At 45.1% G+C, this 19176-nt stretch overlaps 2 protein-coding genes across 4 annotated transcripts in view; both read left to right on the top strand.

The window, feature by feature from the left end:
- Positions 1-19176, top strand: part of LOC124616757 (acetylcholine receptor subunit alpha-like) — a 279424-nt gene that overhangs the window by 117049 nt on the left and 143199 nt on the right. For 2 of the 3 annotated variants that reach the window (XM_047145142.1, XM_047145139.1), the window contains exon 2: positions 17292-17434. In XM_047145142.1, coding sequence (XP_047001098.1) covers positions 17292-17434 — 143 coding nt within the window. Of the gene's footprint in view, positions 1-16654; positions 16791-17291; positions 17435-19176 lie in introns of those variants that run through there. The other variant, XM_047145140.1, reaches the window with a different exon arrangement.
- On the top strand, positions 14773-15862 carry LOC124616758 (protein MEMO1). Its single transcript, XM_047145143.1, has one exon. The coding sequence runs from the start codon at positions 14961-14963 to the stop codon at positions 15849-15851; it is 891 nt and encodes a 296-aa protein (XP_047001099.1). The 5' UTR covers positions 14773-14960; the 3' UTR covers positions 15852-15862.

The following is a 19176-nucleotide window of genomic DNA, read 5'->3' as shown; positions in this document are numbered from 1 at the left end:
TCAGGCCCAAATTCTCAGCTTATCCACTCGCTACTGATGTAGTGCCCCTTACCCATCATCCTCATTACTCACAGCATTTCACTGACTCCTGTAATAGTTTGAGTTTGTTCTACATCTGCACTGAAGGGATTACTGGCTGTCCTCATCATAATTATGTATGTGATGTCTTCTTTTGGACCATTTCTCTAAAATCTTGGAAAAAATGTTAGGTAATTCACAAAACTCTAAAACTCTAACCACATTCATTGGAAAGTCACTTAAAATGGAAGGCAGGTCTGTTGCCTAATCTGTGGCAGTCTTCTGGTCCGAAAATGAAACACAGTCTAATAAAATGTAGCACACAGTGATTTTACACCATGAGCACCACACACTGGAGGGTCCTTTCACTGGAGCAGAAAGCCATGTGTCAAAGTACTGTGGCCTATGTAAAGAGGAATAAGGAGGACCTCATTCCACCAACATGGCTGGAATGATAAACACCATGGCTGCATTGTGGGCTTTACTAGATGGAGCTTACCATCTTTCACTTCCAGCCATTTATCCTTCCATTGATGCAAGACTCTTTATCTCAACAGCGAGGTGATAGCATGTTGGGGATGGCACACTGAACTAATCGAGGGTCAGGACATGCCTCATTGGTTGCTATATCTGCTCTTTTGTTCCCCATGATATCCATGTGCCCCGAGACCCAGCAGAAAGAAACCTATGCCTCAGCCACTGTAGCTGGAGGAGGGCATCCTGGATATTCTAGACTACTTTATCTGCTGGTTATAAGCGTTGTAGAGAGTGAAGGGTGCTCAGAGAATAGGAATAAACCAGGAATTTAGTTCTCGAATCATCTGCTCCAGGCAATCGGACCTTGAGGGCATGAAAGTGGAAAGTAACAGAGCAACCAAAGGAGTCCACCTGTTTCTATACACCCACATAAAGACAGCTGTAAAGTTGTGATGCACAGTTAAAATGTCCTGAAATAATATATTAAAAACACACTCAAGTGTGTAGCAATTCCTGTACTGCATTAAATCTAAAATTACTACGGTAACCAGGATGACAGATGGTCTAAACCCTAGATTTGAGGTCGTGCTTGTTCCACACCAAGTAACCCCATCATACACCACACATAGATCCCAAACGGCCTTGTTGCTTGTGGATGATTGGAGAAAAGGAACTCGCATGGCTACTGCACCATGAGGAGTTGTCTGTAAGTGGCAGTTCACCAGCCTCAGCACAGAGACTGGGTATGGGACTGGTCCTATAAGCACCCATGGCCAGCCTAATCCATCATGGTGGATAGTGTCAATGATCTTTAGATACGAAGGCCTCACTGCTCCATACATTATGTACCCATAGTCTAGCAGTGAACACTTGAAAGTCCAATAAAACTGGAGCAGATACATCCTATCTGCTCCCCAAGATATGTAGCTAAGGCACTTAATGATATTCAATGTCTTCAGGGTTCTGACTTTCAGTTGTGGCAACCACAACAATTAGGAGTAAAAGATGAGGCCCAGAAACCTCACTGAGTCTTGGAAAAAACGTTGAAAAAACACAAACACTTATTCTCTCTCTCTCTCTCTCTCTCTCTCTCTCTCTCTCTCTCTCTCTCTCTGTGTGTGTGTGTGTGTGTGTGTGTGTGTGTGTGTGTGTGTGTGTGTGTGCAGGTACAGATGGCAAAATTGTCCACAAATAAGAGGTGTATTATATGGCACTCCTCACCATAAATGTGATACTGTTTATGGCTATGGCAAAGAGGGTAACATTTACAATGCTGCCCTCTGGGAACCCATTGTCCTGCTCAAAATGATCTGACGGTGTGCCAACAATGTGGAACCTAAAAAACTGCATAGCCAGGAAAGATCATATGAAGATGGGGAAGCACCCACAAAAGCCTAATTGATGAAGTTACTTGAGAATACTGTCTCTCTGTGTAGAGGTGAGTGCTTTACTAATATCAAATAATATACTGTGACAATCATGTTTACATAGGAAAGCATGCTGAACAGCTACATCTAGCAGGGTCAGGTTGTCGACAGTCGGCCAAAATCTCTGGAATCCATACTGAGAGCGAGTAAGGAGGTACCTACCAGTAATCTCTAACAACAAGATCGGACAACAGTTAACCATTCACTTCAGCATCTTTCCAACACAGTTTGTTAAGGCAATAGTCTGGTAACTACTGTAACATGTATGGTCCTTTCCTGGTTTGATGAGAGGAAACATGTTTGCCCCTCTCCAAGAGACAGGAAAGTGGCCTGTCTGCCATATCTAATTAAAATATTCAAGGAGGATTTGCTCTGATGCTGTAGGAAGATGTCAAAGCATGCGGTACTGGATTTGGTCGTGATTGGGTGCAGTATCTCTAGTCTCAGACAGTGGCAATTCCAGCTCCCAGAAGGAGAAAGGGTAGTTGTAAAACTCATAATTCTGGGGTCTCAATTCCAGCTTGCCCATCTCTACAGTCACATGGTAGTGGCAAAACGCCAGACCCTGGCTGCCATTGGCAGTAGTCTGTGCAAAATGCTCTGCCATTGTCTGAGCGATGCTCCAGATGTTGTTTGGAGGCACCCCTGTTTCAGCACTGCTACTATTGGTAGATGACTGTGGTGGTGGTAGTTGTTGGGATGTTTAAGGGGGACTAAACAGCTAAGGTCATCAGTCCCCCATTCCAAAAACAGGCGAGACAGAAATGCACGAAGCAGGTAAAACCCCAAGGGGAAGGAGACTCCCCCCCAGGCCCTAAAAGAACACAAATGCGGTAACAAACACAACAGACACGAAGAGTACAGATGAACACCGGACAAAAGGAAACAGAAGAAAAGAAGAAGGCCGGAGACTGGTTGACTGACCATGACAACAAAAAAGGGAAAGAGTCAACCAACCGACTACACACTAAAATCTGCAACCAAATATGAGAGACTCGAGGACAAGAGACACACAAAGGGAAAGGAGCAGGACCTCCCTAAAGGGAACCATAAAAAGGACTACCACGGATAAAATTTAAAATGTTGTCAGCCATGGAGGCATCGTCGCATAAAACCAAAGGCAAAGTGCCTGGGAGATTAAAAGACTGCCGGAGGGTGCGCAGTCGGGGACACTCCAATAAAATGTGGGTGACCGTCAGCCGGGACCCACACCGACACAGGGGGGGGATCCTCCTGACGCAAAAGATGGCCGTGCGTCAGGTAGGTATGGCCGATGCGCAGCCGACACAAGATTACAGAGTCCCTGCGAGAAGGCCGCAGGGAGGAGCGCCACACATCGGTCGTCTCCTTGACAGCCCGCAGTTTATTCGGGGCTGTCATGCCACGCCACTCAGCAGACCACATCCCAAGCACCTTACGGCGCAACAACAGCTGCTGATCGCTAGCCGTAAGGCCGATATCCAAAGCTGGGGCGTCGATCGCCCCTTTGGCCAGCCTGTCAACACGTTCGTTCCCCGGGATGCCAACGTGACCTGGCGTCCAAACAAAGACCACCGAACGACCAGAGCAGGTAATGGTGGAAACAGACTCCCGAATAGAGGACACCAGAGGAGAAGAGGGATAGCAGCGGTCGATGGCCTGGAGGCTGCTCAGGGAGTCACTGCAGATGACGATGGACGTACCTGAGCAGGAACGCATATGCTCAAGAGCGCGCAATATGGCCACCAGCTCTGCAGTAAAAATACTGCAGCCAGCCGGCAAGGAGCGCTGTTCAACATGGGCAGCATGAGCAAAAGCGTAGGCAGCATGAGCAAAAGTGTAGGCAGTGCGACCATCAACCAGGGAACCATCAGTGTAGACAGGCTCACAGCCCGGAAATGAGGCGAGGAGCGCAAGAAAACGGCGACGGAGGGCCACAGGCGGAACCGAGACCTTGGTTCCCTGTGCCAAGTCCAGACGGACGGATGGCCGGGACAAACACCAGGGAGGCGTAGGTGCATGGACCCGGAAGGGAGGCAGAAGAGGGAATGAGCCCAGTTCCGACAGCAGGGACTGGACGCGGACAGCTATGGAAAGCCCAGACCGAGGTCGCCGTTCGGGCAGATGGAGGACCACGGCAGGGAAAAGCAGGCGATGATTGGGATGGCCAGGCGAGCAATGCATGTGGACAGCATAGTCGGCGAGCAGTCGATGGCGGTGAATCCGCAGCGGGGGAACCCCGGCCTCCACCAGTAGACTATCCACGGGGCTCGTACGGAAAGCGCCAGTTGCAAGCCGAACCCCATAGTGGTGTATGGGGTCTAACAACTTCAACACTGAGGGTGATGCAGACCCATAGACCAGGCTCCCATAATCAAGCCGGGACTGCACAAGGGCTCTGTACAATCGCAGCAGCATGCAGCGATCTGCACCCCAAGACGTGTGGCTCAGGCAGCGGAGGGCATTGAGGTGCCGCCAGCATTTTTGCTTCAGCTGAGTAATATGAGGAACCCATGTGAGCCGGGCATCAAACACGAGTCCCAAGAAGCGGCAAGTGTCCACCATTCCCAGCAGGTGGCCATCGAGGTAAAGTTAAGGATGAGGGTGGACCGTCCGACGCCTGCAGAAGTGCATAATTCGAGTCTTGGCTGCAGAGAACTGAAAACCATGAGTCAGAGCCCATGATGCTGCCTTGCGAACGGCGACTTGCAGCCTGCATTCGGCGAGTCCCGTAGTTGTGGAGCTAAATGAGATGCAGAAGTCGTCGGCATACAAAGAAGGAGACACCGACGACCCCACGGCCGCAGCCAGACCATTAATGGCCACTAGAAATAAGGAGACGCTCAACACCGAGCCCTGCGGGACCCCATTTTCCTGTATATAAGATGTACTAGAGGCGGCACCAACTTGCACCTGGAAAGAGTGCCGCAATAAAAAGGTTTGAAGAAAAGCCGGGAGCCGACCACTAAGACCCCACTCATGCAACGTGGCGAGGATGTGATGCCTCCATGTGGTGTCATACGCCTTCCGCAGATCGAAAAATACAGCAACGAGATGCTGACGTCGGGCAAAGGCCGTACGAATAACAGATTCCAGCCGCACCAAATTGTCCGTGGCAGACCGGCCCCGACGGAAGCCACCCTGGGATGGAGCGAGGAGACCGCGCGACTCAAGGACCCAACACAAACGCCGCCCCACCATACGTTCGAGCAATTTGCACAAAACGTTGGTGAGGGTAATGGGACGATAGTTGTCCACCGCCAGTGGGTCCACACTGGGCTTCAAGATGGGGACAATAACACCCTCTCGCCATTGCGACGGGAACACGCCCTCGCTCCAAATGCGGTTAAAGATGGTGAGGATGTGTCTCTGGCAGTCCCTGGAGAGATGCTTCAGCATCTGTGCATGGATGCAGTCTGGTCCAGGTGCTGTATCAGGGCAATCGGCGAGGGCAGCGAGGAATTCCCTCTCGCTGAAAGGAGCATTGTATTTTTCAGAATGACGCGTGCGGAATGATAACAGCGTCTGCTCGGCTCACTCCTTGAGAGAGCAAAAGGCGGGGGGATAAGTTGCAGTCGCAGAGCTCTTAGCAAAGTGCGCAGCAAGGTGTTCAGCAATGGCGGCAGCGTCCGTGCAGACAGCGCCGTCCAAGGAGATCCCAGAGACACCCATAGGGGTCTGGTGTCCATAAATCCGCCGTATCCGGGACCACACGAGCGAGGGGGAGACACGGGAGCCCAAGAATGAGACATACCGCTCCCAGCACTCCTGCTTATGCCGTGTAATAAGACGACGAGCGAAGGCACGGAGCCGCTTAAAGGCGATGAGGGTCTCGAGAGACGGGTGCCGCCTATGACGCTGGAGAGCCCGCCGACGGTCGCGAATAGCCTCAGCAATCTCCGGCGACCACCAGGGTACGGCCTTCCTCTGAGGGAGGCCAGAAGAATGGGGGATGGCAGCCTCGGCCGCTGAAATGATGGACGTGGTTAAAACACGGACCACCTCGTCAATGTCACCCTGTGGGGGAGACTCAATGGTTGCAGCAGAAGTAAAAGCCGGCCAGACAGCCCTGTGGAGAGCCCAGCGGGGCAGGCGCCCAGAAGAATGACACTGGGGCAGTGACAAATAGATGGGAAAATGGTCACTACCACACAGGTCAGGATGCACTCTCCAGTGGAGCGATGGGACAAGTCCAGGGCTGCAAATAGAGAGATCGATGGCCGAGACGGAGCCATGGGCCACACTGAAATGCGTGGGAGCACTGGTGTTGAAGAGGCTAAGGTCGAGCTGAGCCAACACATGCTCCATGGCCCGACCGCGGTCATCGGAGACAGTCCCACCCCAGAGAGGGTTGTGGGCATTGAAATCGCCCAGAAGCAGCAAAGGTGGCGGGAGTTGAGCCAGCAGCGCAGCCAAGACATGTCGGGGGAGCTCCCCATCTGGAGGAATGTAAACAGAGCAAACAGTAATAGCCGGCGAGAGCTCAACCCTGGCAGCGACTGCCTCTAAAGGCGTCAGAAGGGGTACTGGCGAGCTACAGACAGAGTGGTGAACAAAGAGGCAAACCCCACCTGACGCTCCTTGACAGGCAGCGCGGTTCTTATAGTATCCCCGATAACCATGAAGGGCGGGTGTCCGCATTGCCGGAAACCAAGTTTCCGCTGGCCGAAGTGGTCGTGCGGTTAAAGGCGCTGCAGTCTGGAACCGCAAGACCGCTACGGTCGCAGGTTCGAATCCTGCCTCGGGCATGGATGTTTGTGATGTCCTTAGGTTAGTTAGGTTTAACTAGTTCTAAGTTCTAGGGGACTAATGACCTCAGCAGTTGAGTCCCATAGTGCTCAGAGCCATTTGAACCATTTTGAACCAAGTTTCCTGCAGAGCAAGGCAGAGAACTAGGGGAAACACTCAGAAGCATCCGGAGCTCAGGCAGGTGGCGGAAATAACCGCCGCAGTTCCATTGGAGAATGGAAGCAGGAAGGGACTGGGAGGGCATGAATGCGACTAAGAGGCAGACAGCGCCTCAGAGCCAACTGCCGCCACCGGGGGAGAGTCAGCTGAGTCCATAGGAGAGGCCCCCAAGGGTTCCATGAGGGCGAGATCAGCGGCAGAGGCGAGGATCTCCACCTCGTCCCCGGAGCCAGGACTATGTACAGCAGGCGGTGCTGAAACCGCCGGAATGTCCTTCTTCTTGGACACATGCCGTTCCTTCTTCTCACGTCGGCCTTTAGGGTGAGAGGGCTGGGAGAGCTTCTCTGAAGGAGCGGCGGAGGCTGACGACGACGCAGAAGCCCTACGACCAGCAGGTGGCGGAACCTTCAGCCACTGGCTGACATCCGGCTGGGTAGGAGAAGAAACGGAGGAAGGGAGAACCCCGAGGGACCCCTTCCGCGAGAGAGGAACCGGCGGAGGCAACGCCGGCGGAGAAGGAGGGGGAGGGACCGAGCCTCCCGGTTGTGGAGCAGATGTCACTCCCAAAGTAAGCGTGGGGGGAGCGACAGAAGAGGGTTTGCCCCCAACTGCTAAGGGGGCAACAGAGGAAGGCTTGCCCCCAGACACAAGGGGGGCAGACAGAGATACACGGCCCCAAGGGCCCACTGAAGGCGGCACAGATGAGGCGGCAACCGTCGCTCGCGTGGGCGACGATAACGTGGCTGCAGCATAAGATGTTCGAATGGAAGCAGGATACAACCTTTCATATTTCAGTTTTGCCTCTCGATAAGTAAGCCGGTCCAGAGTCTTAAATTCCATGATCTTCCGCTCCTTATGAAGAACGGGGCAATCCGGCGAGCATGGAGAGTGGTGCTCCCCACAGTTGACACATACAGGCGGAGGCGCACATGGAGAATCGGGATGAGAGGGGCGTCAGCAATCGCGACATGTAGCGCTGGATGGGCAACGAGAGGACATATGCCCAAACTTCCAGCACTGGAAGCACCGCATCGGGAGAGGGACGTATGGCTTGACGTTGCAACGGTAAACCATCACCTTGACCTTCTCGGGCAAGACATCACCCTTGAAGGCCAAGATAAAGGCACCGGAGGCCACCCTGTTAGTCTTGGGTCCTCTATGTACACGACGGACAAAATGTACACCACGTCATTCCAAGTCGGCTCTCAGCTCGTCATCGGATTGTAACAAGAGGTCACGATGGTAAATAATCCCCTGGACCATATTTAAGCTACTGTGGGGAGTGACGGTAACAGGGACGTCACCCAGCTTATCACACAAGAGCAATGTTCGTGACTGGGCTGGGGAGGACGTCTTGAGGAGGATGGACCCATTCCTCATTTTAGACAACCCCGCCACTTCCCGAAACTTATCCTCCAGGTGTTCCACAAAAAACAGAGGCTTTGTCGTAAGAAAGGTGTCACCATCAGTCCTGCTGCAGACAAGGTATTGCGGTACGTAAGGCTCCCGCTTGGCACTAGATCGGCGTCCCTCCCATGGCGCAGCCAACGAGGGGAACGACTGAGGGTCATATTGCGCAGCATCAAAGTCTACTCTACCTCGCTTAGAGACGCTGGTGGCCGTGCGACCACCAGCTTGGTGTGATTTATTGCGCTTCATTACGCCACATCCGCCCAGATGCCACCTACTCCGAACGAGGGCTCTCCCCAAGGGCGCCACCCAGCCAAAGCAATGGGTACCTGGCCGATATCCCGTTGCCCGGAGTCCCCGTGCCCCAGACAAGATGGGCACATACTCCTTGGCATGCATGGGGAGGAAACAGCTCTGGCATCTGTAGTGCGATCCCTGCGTGGTCAGGGGGCTACCACCAAGAGGGTACATGATGACCCCACCACAACGGACTGGCTACCGTGCTGGATTTTAGGTGTTGAAAGGGTCCACAGTTGTCGTGGGCGCTAAGAAGAAGAGTGCGACAAGGCGAGAAGGAGACAACCCAGAAGATGTTGGGCGTAGTCCCCCCCCCCCCCCCCCCCACACGACAATAGGTAACATGCAAGATGGTGGAGCACTAACAACGGAAAATTTGGAAAAAAAAAGGAGGTCAAACCCAAGAGGGGACCAGCACAGAAGGGCGAAACGTTTGAGACTCCTTTTAGTCGCCTCTTACGACAGACAGGAATACCGCGGGCCTATTCTGACCCCCGAACCCGCAGGGGGATAGATGACTGTGTTTCCCAGGAATCCTCCCGATGACTTCCCATATTTTTATAGAATAAGTGGAATGGTTGATGGAGTCCAGGAACCCTTGTCATGATGTTTTCTTGCTCTCCTTAATTACGTGTCAATACTGGCGAGAGCCCAAAAGACTGTGAGGTTGTCTGCTACAGGGCAGTGCTTGAACTGCTGAATAGCAGCACAACTGTCCCAGCCTGTTGAGTGGCACTTACCAGTCCACCAAGGTATAGGCTCCTCCTATTGTGACCTGAGGACTTTGGTATTGATGAGTCAGCAGCATGATGGATCATTCATGGAATATGGTTCACCCATTCCTGGATACTTTCACGGTGTTCAAACTCAGCTAACTGGCTGAACAACACCCAGTTAGCCCTGCTGATCATCCATTTTAGTTGCTTCTGTTCAGGTAATTCCACATCCAGTAGGTGGTCCAATAGTGGGAAGTTGTCATTGGAATGAAGGGCATCAGTTGCTTCCCACTGAGCAGTCTGCAAGGGTAGGAGAGCAGAAAGAGGTTGATGTCTGAGAACAATTCAGTACCACCTGAGAAATGAGTGAGACTGCCTGTATTGAGGCTGCACAGCACTGAAACATCATAAGGATCTCCAAGACCAATAACTGGGGCAAGTATAGGTCAAACCCCATAATGCATTAGGGGCACTAGCACTGAAATTACCCAGTAAGATAAATGGGCGAGAGAGTTGTTCAATAAGACCTGAGAGAGCCTCAGAGTCTATTGCATCCCATAGAGGTAAGTACAGGAAGCAGATAGTGATCTTCAGACCCACATGAACTGCAACAGCTACTGCTTGTACATCACTAATCAAGGAGAGAACAGAGGAGTATTGGGTGTTATTGATAAACACATCAACCCCTCTCTTGCCTCTGTCCCCAGTCTGGTCATCCTTTTGGTGGAGAATATAGACTTGTTGGACGCATGACAGTGGTTTAAAAATGTGTTTCTCGTACACATGAGCACAGGGGGTTGTACCTGTCTCATGAGTTTTAGCTCCTCCATATGTGTCCTGGGCCCATTAATGCTCCACTGTAATTTGGGAGCCATCTGTCACAGGGGCAGCACTTTTATCATGTCTTTCTGCCAGGGAGGGGAGCCCATAATCGGAGGAAGTTGTCTTGGGGTGAGATGATTGCCTCAGGCCAAAATTAGGGTCCATTAGCTCTGCAAAAGAATCATGAGAAATGTTGGACTGTTTACTTCCCAACTCCATCAGTAGTGGATGCTTGACCTTCAATTTTTTGGACAGGGTAGGCTTTGGAGTCACAACCATCACAGTGGTAGTGGCAGCTCTGGGCGGCATACCAGACTGAATCTTTGGAAGAGCAGGGAGCTCTGCAACATTGGCCTTCCCTGACATTCTGAGGGGAAGTACAAGGGCCGAAACAGCTGCTGCAGCACAAGTGCATTGACAGACACAGGTACTAGTGCTGATACTTGAAACCTCCATTTGTGTAGCAGTGTCTGATTTCTGCACTGGCTGTTTTAAGAACTGAAACAAAAAAGGTAGTGAATGTTTGGACAGCATGGCTTTGTACATCTTTTTAGCACCACCATAAGGGATGCACTTCATAATCTCCAGCTGTTGTATCCTCCATTCAAGATATATGCTGTAGTCCCAACTCCAGAAAGATGAGCCCCAGAGCAGTTCACACACTTCAAAGGAGAACAACACGACTCTTTCATGGGCGGCCTTACCACATTTGCTACATGTGGCTTCTCCCTCACACCCAAGAGCAGTATGCCCAACTTTCTGGCGTTTGAAACAGCACTTAAGGATACATGCATAGGTGAAGGAAACTTACCTTAACAAGCTCAGGAAGCTTTGTGCTCCTGAACATCAGTATAAATGAGTCAAATTTCACAAGATCCCCATCCACCCTCTTATTATGTCTTGCACATCAACTCTACCTCCTGGAGCCCCCTTCTATTTCAGTTCCTCCTTGGGAATGTCCAGCAGATCCCTGCACGTCACATTATTGCTCTAATTCAAGGTAGTGAGCACCTCAATTTTAGTAGCATATTCCCCCAAGGCACTGAGCTTTCTGGAGGTTCTCAACCTGTTGGAAACTAGAAGTTTCCACCAACAGTGTCCCATTATGCAATCGCTTGTTAGTATTAGGGTGCCAGTAAAACCTTCCAATCCTTTCTGAATACAGAAAGGTGAAACTTTCTTGAAGCTGCCCTCTCTCCTTTTCATTATTAAACACACATTCTGATTACCAACATATGTTCTGTTACTAAACCCAAAACTTTTAGAATTAACTCCTGAGTCAGAACTGGCTACACAACCCCTCTTGTTTGATTGGATGTAGGTACTGATCTGCACCCCATCCTTTCCGCTCGGAGAAGGGAATTTCGAGGGTTCCATCTCAGTCCCTCGAGCAGCTAGGGAAATAAAAGTTCACCTAGACGGGGCTCCGTGTGCCTAGTTAAGTCTTATACAACTGAGGGGCAGCAGGTTCCCCATAGGTAGCCCGGTAACAACTGTTCTACCTCAATGGCCAAGCATCTCATTGGCACACAGTATGCCTTCAGATTGAGGGCTTTTTTTTTTTTTTTTTTTTTAATGAGTTTTTTTCCATCCTCATGATCCAAGTGGTCAAGCCAAGATCCCATTCCCTGTGACACATAGCATTCTACTGCCACAGTGCACGATGGGAGCTTAGGGCAACATAGGACTGGCAGCATTTAGCTGTCCGCAATTCAAGAACCCTGGGTCACCCCCAGACCCATACCCAGGCAATGAATGCTAGGCTCTGAGTGCTCTCAGCTGATTTAAAGGTCTGAATATTTTTTTTACAATGTTGCAAAATAACTGATTAAGGTAGCAAGATAAACAGTATAATCCCTCATAGCAAAATTAGTATTCTGTCAAAACTTTCAGCATCTGTGATGTCCCAAATGCATAGACCCAACAACCCTAGTAAAATCTGGAGAATTAGACAAGGAATATTTCAGAGAATACTTTAATGTTTGAAAAACTTCCAATTCAACACTTTATTGCTTTTCCTCTGTGCATTTTTTGCCATAGCCGAGTTATAAATATGCAGAAATGCAATTGTAAAAAGTGCAGTACAGTGTGTGAATCTACAGATTAACTATACTGTACTTCAGTGTGTACTATGATACACAACTTTAGTGGACATTGATACTTTCCATAAGTAAAGTAGCAAAGCCATTAAAATGCACACAGTCCAATTAATATTGAAATAATCAACTAGATGTTTAAGCTAAAGCTTGTTAGATAAAGGTACCACCAGAAACAGGCCCAGAAATTATTTATTCTCTTTATTAAAAACACAATATCCACATCACTACACAAAAGGTTTCACTCTCTCTCTCTCTCTTTGAGGTGCTGATTATCACTGATGCCAAAATCCCTCATGCTGTAAAGTACAGGTCCTAAGCAATCAGCTGCATTCTCTGTACTTCTTTAGCATGGATGTTACCTCTCACATCATCCAAAATCCTCAGCAATTTTCTCTGCAAAATTTCAATAGCTTGCCCAACAACAAACACATCATCACTGCACAAAAACTACTAACATTATGCATGACATTCTACATTTTATACCATTCTGTCCAGCTGATCCTGTTTGACAGGAAATTGCCTGAACTGAACAGTTAATACATTGCATTATTGATGCAAGTTATAAAGGTTACTGCAATTCAGCAAATATAATGAAAATACTGATTTTTAAGTAATGTAGGATATGCAGATATTATGCCTTTCATAGAACTGAATTGTATTGATTTTTTTTTTAAATCTATAGAAATCACACAGAAAGCACTTTGTGTTCGGGTGTGTATAATGTGCCACATGAATTTGGAGGGTATAAACTGGCAAAATACTGTCTACTGAATTACTATTAGTAAGAACATAAAGTAATATACTTCGGCTACTGCAGGGGAACATTGTTTGGAAGCAAATTATGACACTTGGTGGGGGCATGACAGTTACTACAGGATAGGCAAAATACAAGTCCTGATACAGGTATTTTGTACTAACAGTTCGACAACATTTCACAACAATGGTAATTTCTGGCATGTTCTGTTCATTAACTTAGTCAATGTATTTTGTTCAAGCCTAAGTATTTTCCAGTGCAGTTTTATTATGATCAGAGTGTATCACCTAATATTTTATGGGGACTACCACAAAAATTATAAAACGAAGTTATTGTTACACGACTGGAATACAATCGTTCCTTTGAACACTGCACGAGCTCTTCCTGCAGATGTAATCCCAACTATCCAAAATTGTGCGTCGTCCTTGGAGCAATTGACTTTTCTTCCAGTAATTCGCTTTACTTCAAGCACATTCCTCAAGAATACATACAAACTGTGGGCATAATTCATTATCACAGACATTACACAGCACATTATACACGATCAAATCTGTAATTACAACTTTAAATGACTGCTCTGTGGCTACGAAGCCATTCATTGGCTAATAGCATAGCGAATTTCATTGGTGCGAAAGAATGTTATGCTCATTATATAAAGGTAAGTACACACTTGCATACAAAATCGTGCAGTTGTTTACAGACATGTAGCTAAATAATATATACAGGCAGCCTAGTTACTTTGTCTCGTGTAAACACTTGACTGCCTTGTTATTCTATATTAACAGAAATCAGACATCCTAGTGGGGGAAATATAACAAACTACAGATCAGAATTGCAAACAGTTAAACACGGTGTGCCGCAAGGGTCGGTGCTTGGTCCAATACTATTTATACTCTACGTAAATGACTTCCCTAGCTATATAAATCTGAAACTTATAATGTATGTTGATGAGTGATGTTTAAAGATTTGAAAAACATAAATAATAATAGTAATGAAAAAAGATGAAGGGTCTTCCAGGGCGCAAAGAAGTGCCTGGAGGCCCACATCTACCCACACCTCCACACTACCATGTGTTGCGCAACATGTCTGCCATTTCAAAAGGGAGTCAAAAGTTCTGTGTCTATTGACAAACAATGCCTCGATCGACTTTGTATAATAGTGTGTACAAGGCCCAAGAACTCTTTGAGGGACCTACCAGACGTGTCATCATCATTAGCAACAGCATTATTATCATCACAGGCACACCATCGCCAACTGTTTTAGTAGTGAAAAACCAAAATGAGTCATTTTATTATATTTTAATCTGTTTTACAGCAAAAAACGATGTGCATTAATTTTAAGTTCATTTTGTTGAAGATCAGCAATATAGCTGCTGCCAACGCCTGGCCATGTGAAAGAATTGAAATGATCGATAACGCAAGAAAATGGATTTCCCAAATAAAATTAAAAAAAGATCCCAAACTGCTAAATGGACTCATTTTTCAAACGTTGGTGGAAATACTGTACGTGATGACTCACAATAATTGCAACTTCTGGAGTTGTACTCACAGTTTCCACTGTTTCTTAATTGAGCTGACAACATGAAAATATTGCAACCGTGTGTCGAAATGACACGTCACTCGTCAGCTGTCACTCATTGTAGGACAATGACGGAAGTAAACTGTTTGCACTGATTATTTTCCTTCTCTTGCAGTATAGTAGTGTATTGATTCAAAGAGTTTATTAGTTGAAGACCATGAAGTTCTGATATTTTGCAGTATAATTGGTGCTAGTAATCCACAGACATTTTTGTGGAGTAATAATTTTGTATGTCTTTAATCAGCGACTCTTGATAAAATCAATGTAGTAAAACATCTTCGCCAATAAACATCTCTGGCAACGGCGTCTGATGTAGGCATGCCGTTAACAAACAAAGTTTGATGATATATTCGTTTGTTATTAGCTTTCAGTTCAGTCTTAGCGCTTTTTCGCATTCATCGTGTGAATTAGTTGACGTGTATGTCAGATAACTGAAACTACAGCGTCCGTAAGAGAGGTTAGGGTATATCTAAAAATGTCAGTCAGGCGAGCGACTCATGGAGGAAGCTGGTACTCCGATTCACCAGAAGAATTGAGAAAGCAGTTGGATAATTGGCTGAATGCAGCGGATTTGACACATGGACCTGCTCGAGCAATAATAGCACCTCACGCCGGATATCAATACAGTGGGGCCTGTAGCGGTTTTGCGTACCGGCAAGTCAGTGCCGTCGTAGTGAGACGGATTTTTATATTGGGACCATCCCATCATGTGCGTCTCGGTGGATGTGCACTTTCTACTGCGACCAAGTACTGTACGCCCTTATATGACTTGCGAGTTGATGTGAAAGTAAATGCTGATCTTGACGCTACAGGACATTTTGAGTGGATGGACATGTCTGTAGACGAAGGCGAACACAGTATAGAAATGCATCTTCCTTACGTTGCAAAAGTAATGGAGGATTATAAAGATTCTTTTACAATTGTGCCAGTATTAGTTGGCTCACTTACGCCTGACAAAGAGTCTGTCTACGGCAGTATTTTCTCGCAGTATTTAGCAGATCCACAAAACTTATTTGTGATATCGTCTGATTTCTGCCATTGGGGACATCGCTTCAGATACACGTACTACGATCGCAGCTGGGGTGACATATTTCAAGCAATAACATATTTAGACAAAATGGGAATGGACATTATTGAGTCGCTAGATCCACAAGCCTTTACTGCATATTTGAAGAAATATGGAAACACTATATGTGGACGTCATCCCATAGGTGTTTTATTGCAAGCTGTGAACAGTTTGCAGAAATCTGGTAGTAATGGTCATAGAATGTGCCTTAAGTTCTTGAAATATGCACAGTCCAGCCAGTGTAACAATATGAGTGATTCGTCTGTAAGCTACGCAGCTGGAGCCCTCACGATTGAATAACAATCAGTTTTCTTTTATCTCAAGCCACTAGTGATTGACTGTTATGAAGGAACTGCGAGAAATAAGTTGAATAATGCTTTTAAATCTTTACAAAATTTAACAGGAGCAAATGGAAGAATGCAGACCTGCAACCACCAAAATGTGTTTATCTTGTTAAAACTTATTTTAAAAGTACAAGCTGACCCGTTTGTGCAGTTTGCAGTTGGTGCTGCCCACCCAACGATAAACAGGAACGAAGGTGTATTACTGTAGTTTACTGCAAAAAATGGAATCCGATGAGCTCTAAACAAAGGCCTATAACATTATATATATATGTGTGTGTGTGTTTGTGTGGGATATAATTGAACCAAGAATTAGTGTGCTATGAAATGATAATTCTCTGAATTCAAGAGTGTGGTTCAGTCAATATATCACAGGAAGAAAGGGTCTTGAGAAGGGTGTCGGGGGAGAAAAATTTTTATTTGCTGGGTCAGTATTAAGTAATGATCCACTGCAAGAATTTATTTGTATGCTGCAATACACACTGGGAAATGGTATAATTAAAATGTGCTGCAAACATGCTTTTGCAAACTATTACAGACAGTTTTCACAGGAAGCAGAAATAAGTTACAAATATGCAAGAGAGTGTAGCAAATAATTTTGGAATACTATAGCTTGGTCAGATTTATGCCCAACAATAAAGGGACAATACCATATAATTATTTTGCTTAATATCATATTGATTCAACTGTGATGTATGTTATATCAGTTGTCGAAGTGCCTAAGCATTTGGTTACTTAACTGGCTGCAGAATTACTTCTCACTGTTCACTGAACAGTATGCTACCAAAGTAAATATCATTAAATTTTGAATCACTTGCCAAGAAATTTCTCCGGTTTTTCTTTTACATCTATCAGAAAGGGTATCACTCATATGGCTTGAACCTCATGGATTTTGCAGGTGTGCATAACAATATCAGTAAATTGCTTTGGAGGAATGCATGCAAATATTCTCAATAGAACTATAAATTTGTGGAACTTAGAGATGAAAGTAATTATTGTGATGAGCATTCAGCTTAAATTTATTAGCTGTAGATTAAAGGAACAAATAGAGCAAAACATGCTACTTCTTACAACAAAATAGTACAGAAAATAGATATAGAAATTTTAACTTAAAGCCAGAGAGAAAGATTATGTGAAAAAGAAAAACAGCTGTTTTCAAGTTGCATAGTGTTACCTAAAGTAGTAACTGCCTTAAATTATTGTGGCAGTTCCTTAAAGATAGTGCTGTAGAGAACGTAATCTCATAGGGTACAATGTTAATCCAGGTTGTGCAATGAAGGAGCAGAAAACAAAAAATTAAAAAGATCCAAACAATTTAACCTAAGAGATTCAAACAATTGTGTACTTGCTGGATGTATGTTCCAACAAATGATTATAGAATGAAATCTTCATTTTTCAGAGTTGCTGATGTGTGAAGCTTACCCAAGCATCTGTTTACGTGGACATCTACTTGCCAGTTACGATAAGCTTGTTCGCCCAGTAAAGAAACAGAATGACACAGTAACTGTGGAAGTCCGTCTCGATGTACTGTACATCAGTGTTGTGAGTAATTTTATGGGAAAAAAATAATAATAGCCTCCATACCTTTGTCTTCCCTTCTCTCTCAAGTTTCTTACAGTTCAGGTTAACGTAGCACTCAGTTAAGGCTGAACTGTATATGCCATTAACTTAAGTTTTGTTCATGCTGTCTACAGGCATTAACTTGAGGATAGTGAGTTAAGAATGATATGTCACATACTGTAATGGTTGGAAAAGAAAAGTCCTTGAAAACAGTCACAATAACTTATTGTTTCCTGAATTCTGCTTACACAAAATTAAGAATGAAAGTTGAATATAATGTAATATATATTTTACTGTATAGACATGTTATCGTCATTGTAGTCTCACTTGCTTGGTTAAAATCGGTTTTGAGTCAAAATAACACATTTTTGATGACACCCATAGTGACAAACAAGCTTTCGGATTTTTACTTTAGCTGATTCTACTTTAGTGTTGTCTACTGCTACGATAATCTTATTTCTTGCCCCAACCAATCCATATGAATTCTTTGTTCTTCAGATTTCATCATAAGTTTTTATAGTTTACCATGCATAGGCCTAGAATAAACTGTATAATAATTGCGGCTTCCACTTCAGTTTTGTTTAACAACTACTTTTGAAATCAAAGATTGGGCAAATAAATAAGAACAAGATGGTCTTTTAAGTCCTTATATAAATGTGCACTCAGATTTTGCTACTGAAACCATGTAACAAACAGTCCCTCTTGGACAAAGACTGACATGTTAGTAAAGAAGAATTAAAAATGACAGTCCTATGCTTCTTCTTGTATTTACATAATGTTGTTGAAAACTCGTTTAAACACTTATTTAATCTCACTACTACTAGTGTGTTTTTAAACCTGTTTAATCAATTATGAAGGATGTCATCAAATGAATTTTGATAACCTGGCTCATTATTTGAACTGGAAAGAAATACTTGTGTTACTGATATTTGATGTGTTTCTTTGATCAAAAATGTACAGCCATTTATGTGTGTCCAAGATCCATTAATATGTTATAGGCCAAATGTAAAAAAAAAAAAAAAAAAAAAAAGTTTTAAAATTCACGAAGTGCCTGGTATCTGCATACATGTTTTGTATCAACCTCCACTTAAATTTTGTCAGATACTGATGCTCTTATTGTTTCGTAATGTACAATTGTAAGAATATTTAAAATTTAATCCTGCAAGAAGAAAGCAGGCTTTGTTAAATGAAAAGACTGAGAGATAATTAAAGTGAAGGGTAGATTTTACCATTCCTAGAGCGTTGTTTCTGTTCCCTGTGTTCATTTATTCTGTATTGTGATGTAGATGGTACTCTATAAATATTGACATTTTATATTATATAATGAGTTGGTTTAGCCAGACAAGACTGTTCAGACTTCATACTATTTCCACTGTTGCCCTTTTAAGAAAACGTATATGTTCACACTCGACAAGAATTAATTTTATGTTAAAGGGGAACAAATGTATGGTACATAATCATAATTGTAGGCTTCAAATTCCAGATTAATTTCATTATTATTATTATTATTATTATTATTATGAGTGATAATGTGTACATATTCATTACAGAGTGGTCAAATAATGAAAACCTAAGCCCCGTTTTGCTTGTTAAAAAAAAAAAAAAAAAAATATATATATATATATATATATATATTTCAGGGTGAACTAAATAAGTATGTGATTGAAGAGACTGCTAGTTTGCAAGACTTTCACATTTGAGAATAAGTTTTAGCTCTGCTGCTC

Source organism: Schistocerca americana, chromosome 5 (assembly GCF_021461395.2).
Source record: "Schistocerca americana isolate TAMUIC-IGC-003095 chromosome 5, iqSchAmer2.1, whole genome shotgun sequence".
Classification (NCBI taxonomy): Eukaryota; Metazoa; Arthropoda; class Insecta; order Orthoptera; family Acrididae; genus Schistocerca; species Schistocerca americana.
Note: the sequence above shows the minus strand (reverse complement) of the source record. Positions and strands in the feature narration are given on the sequence as shown.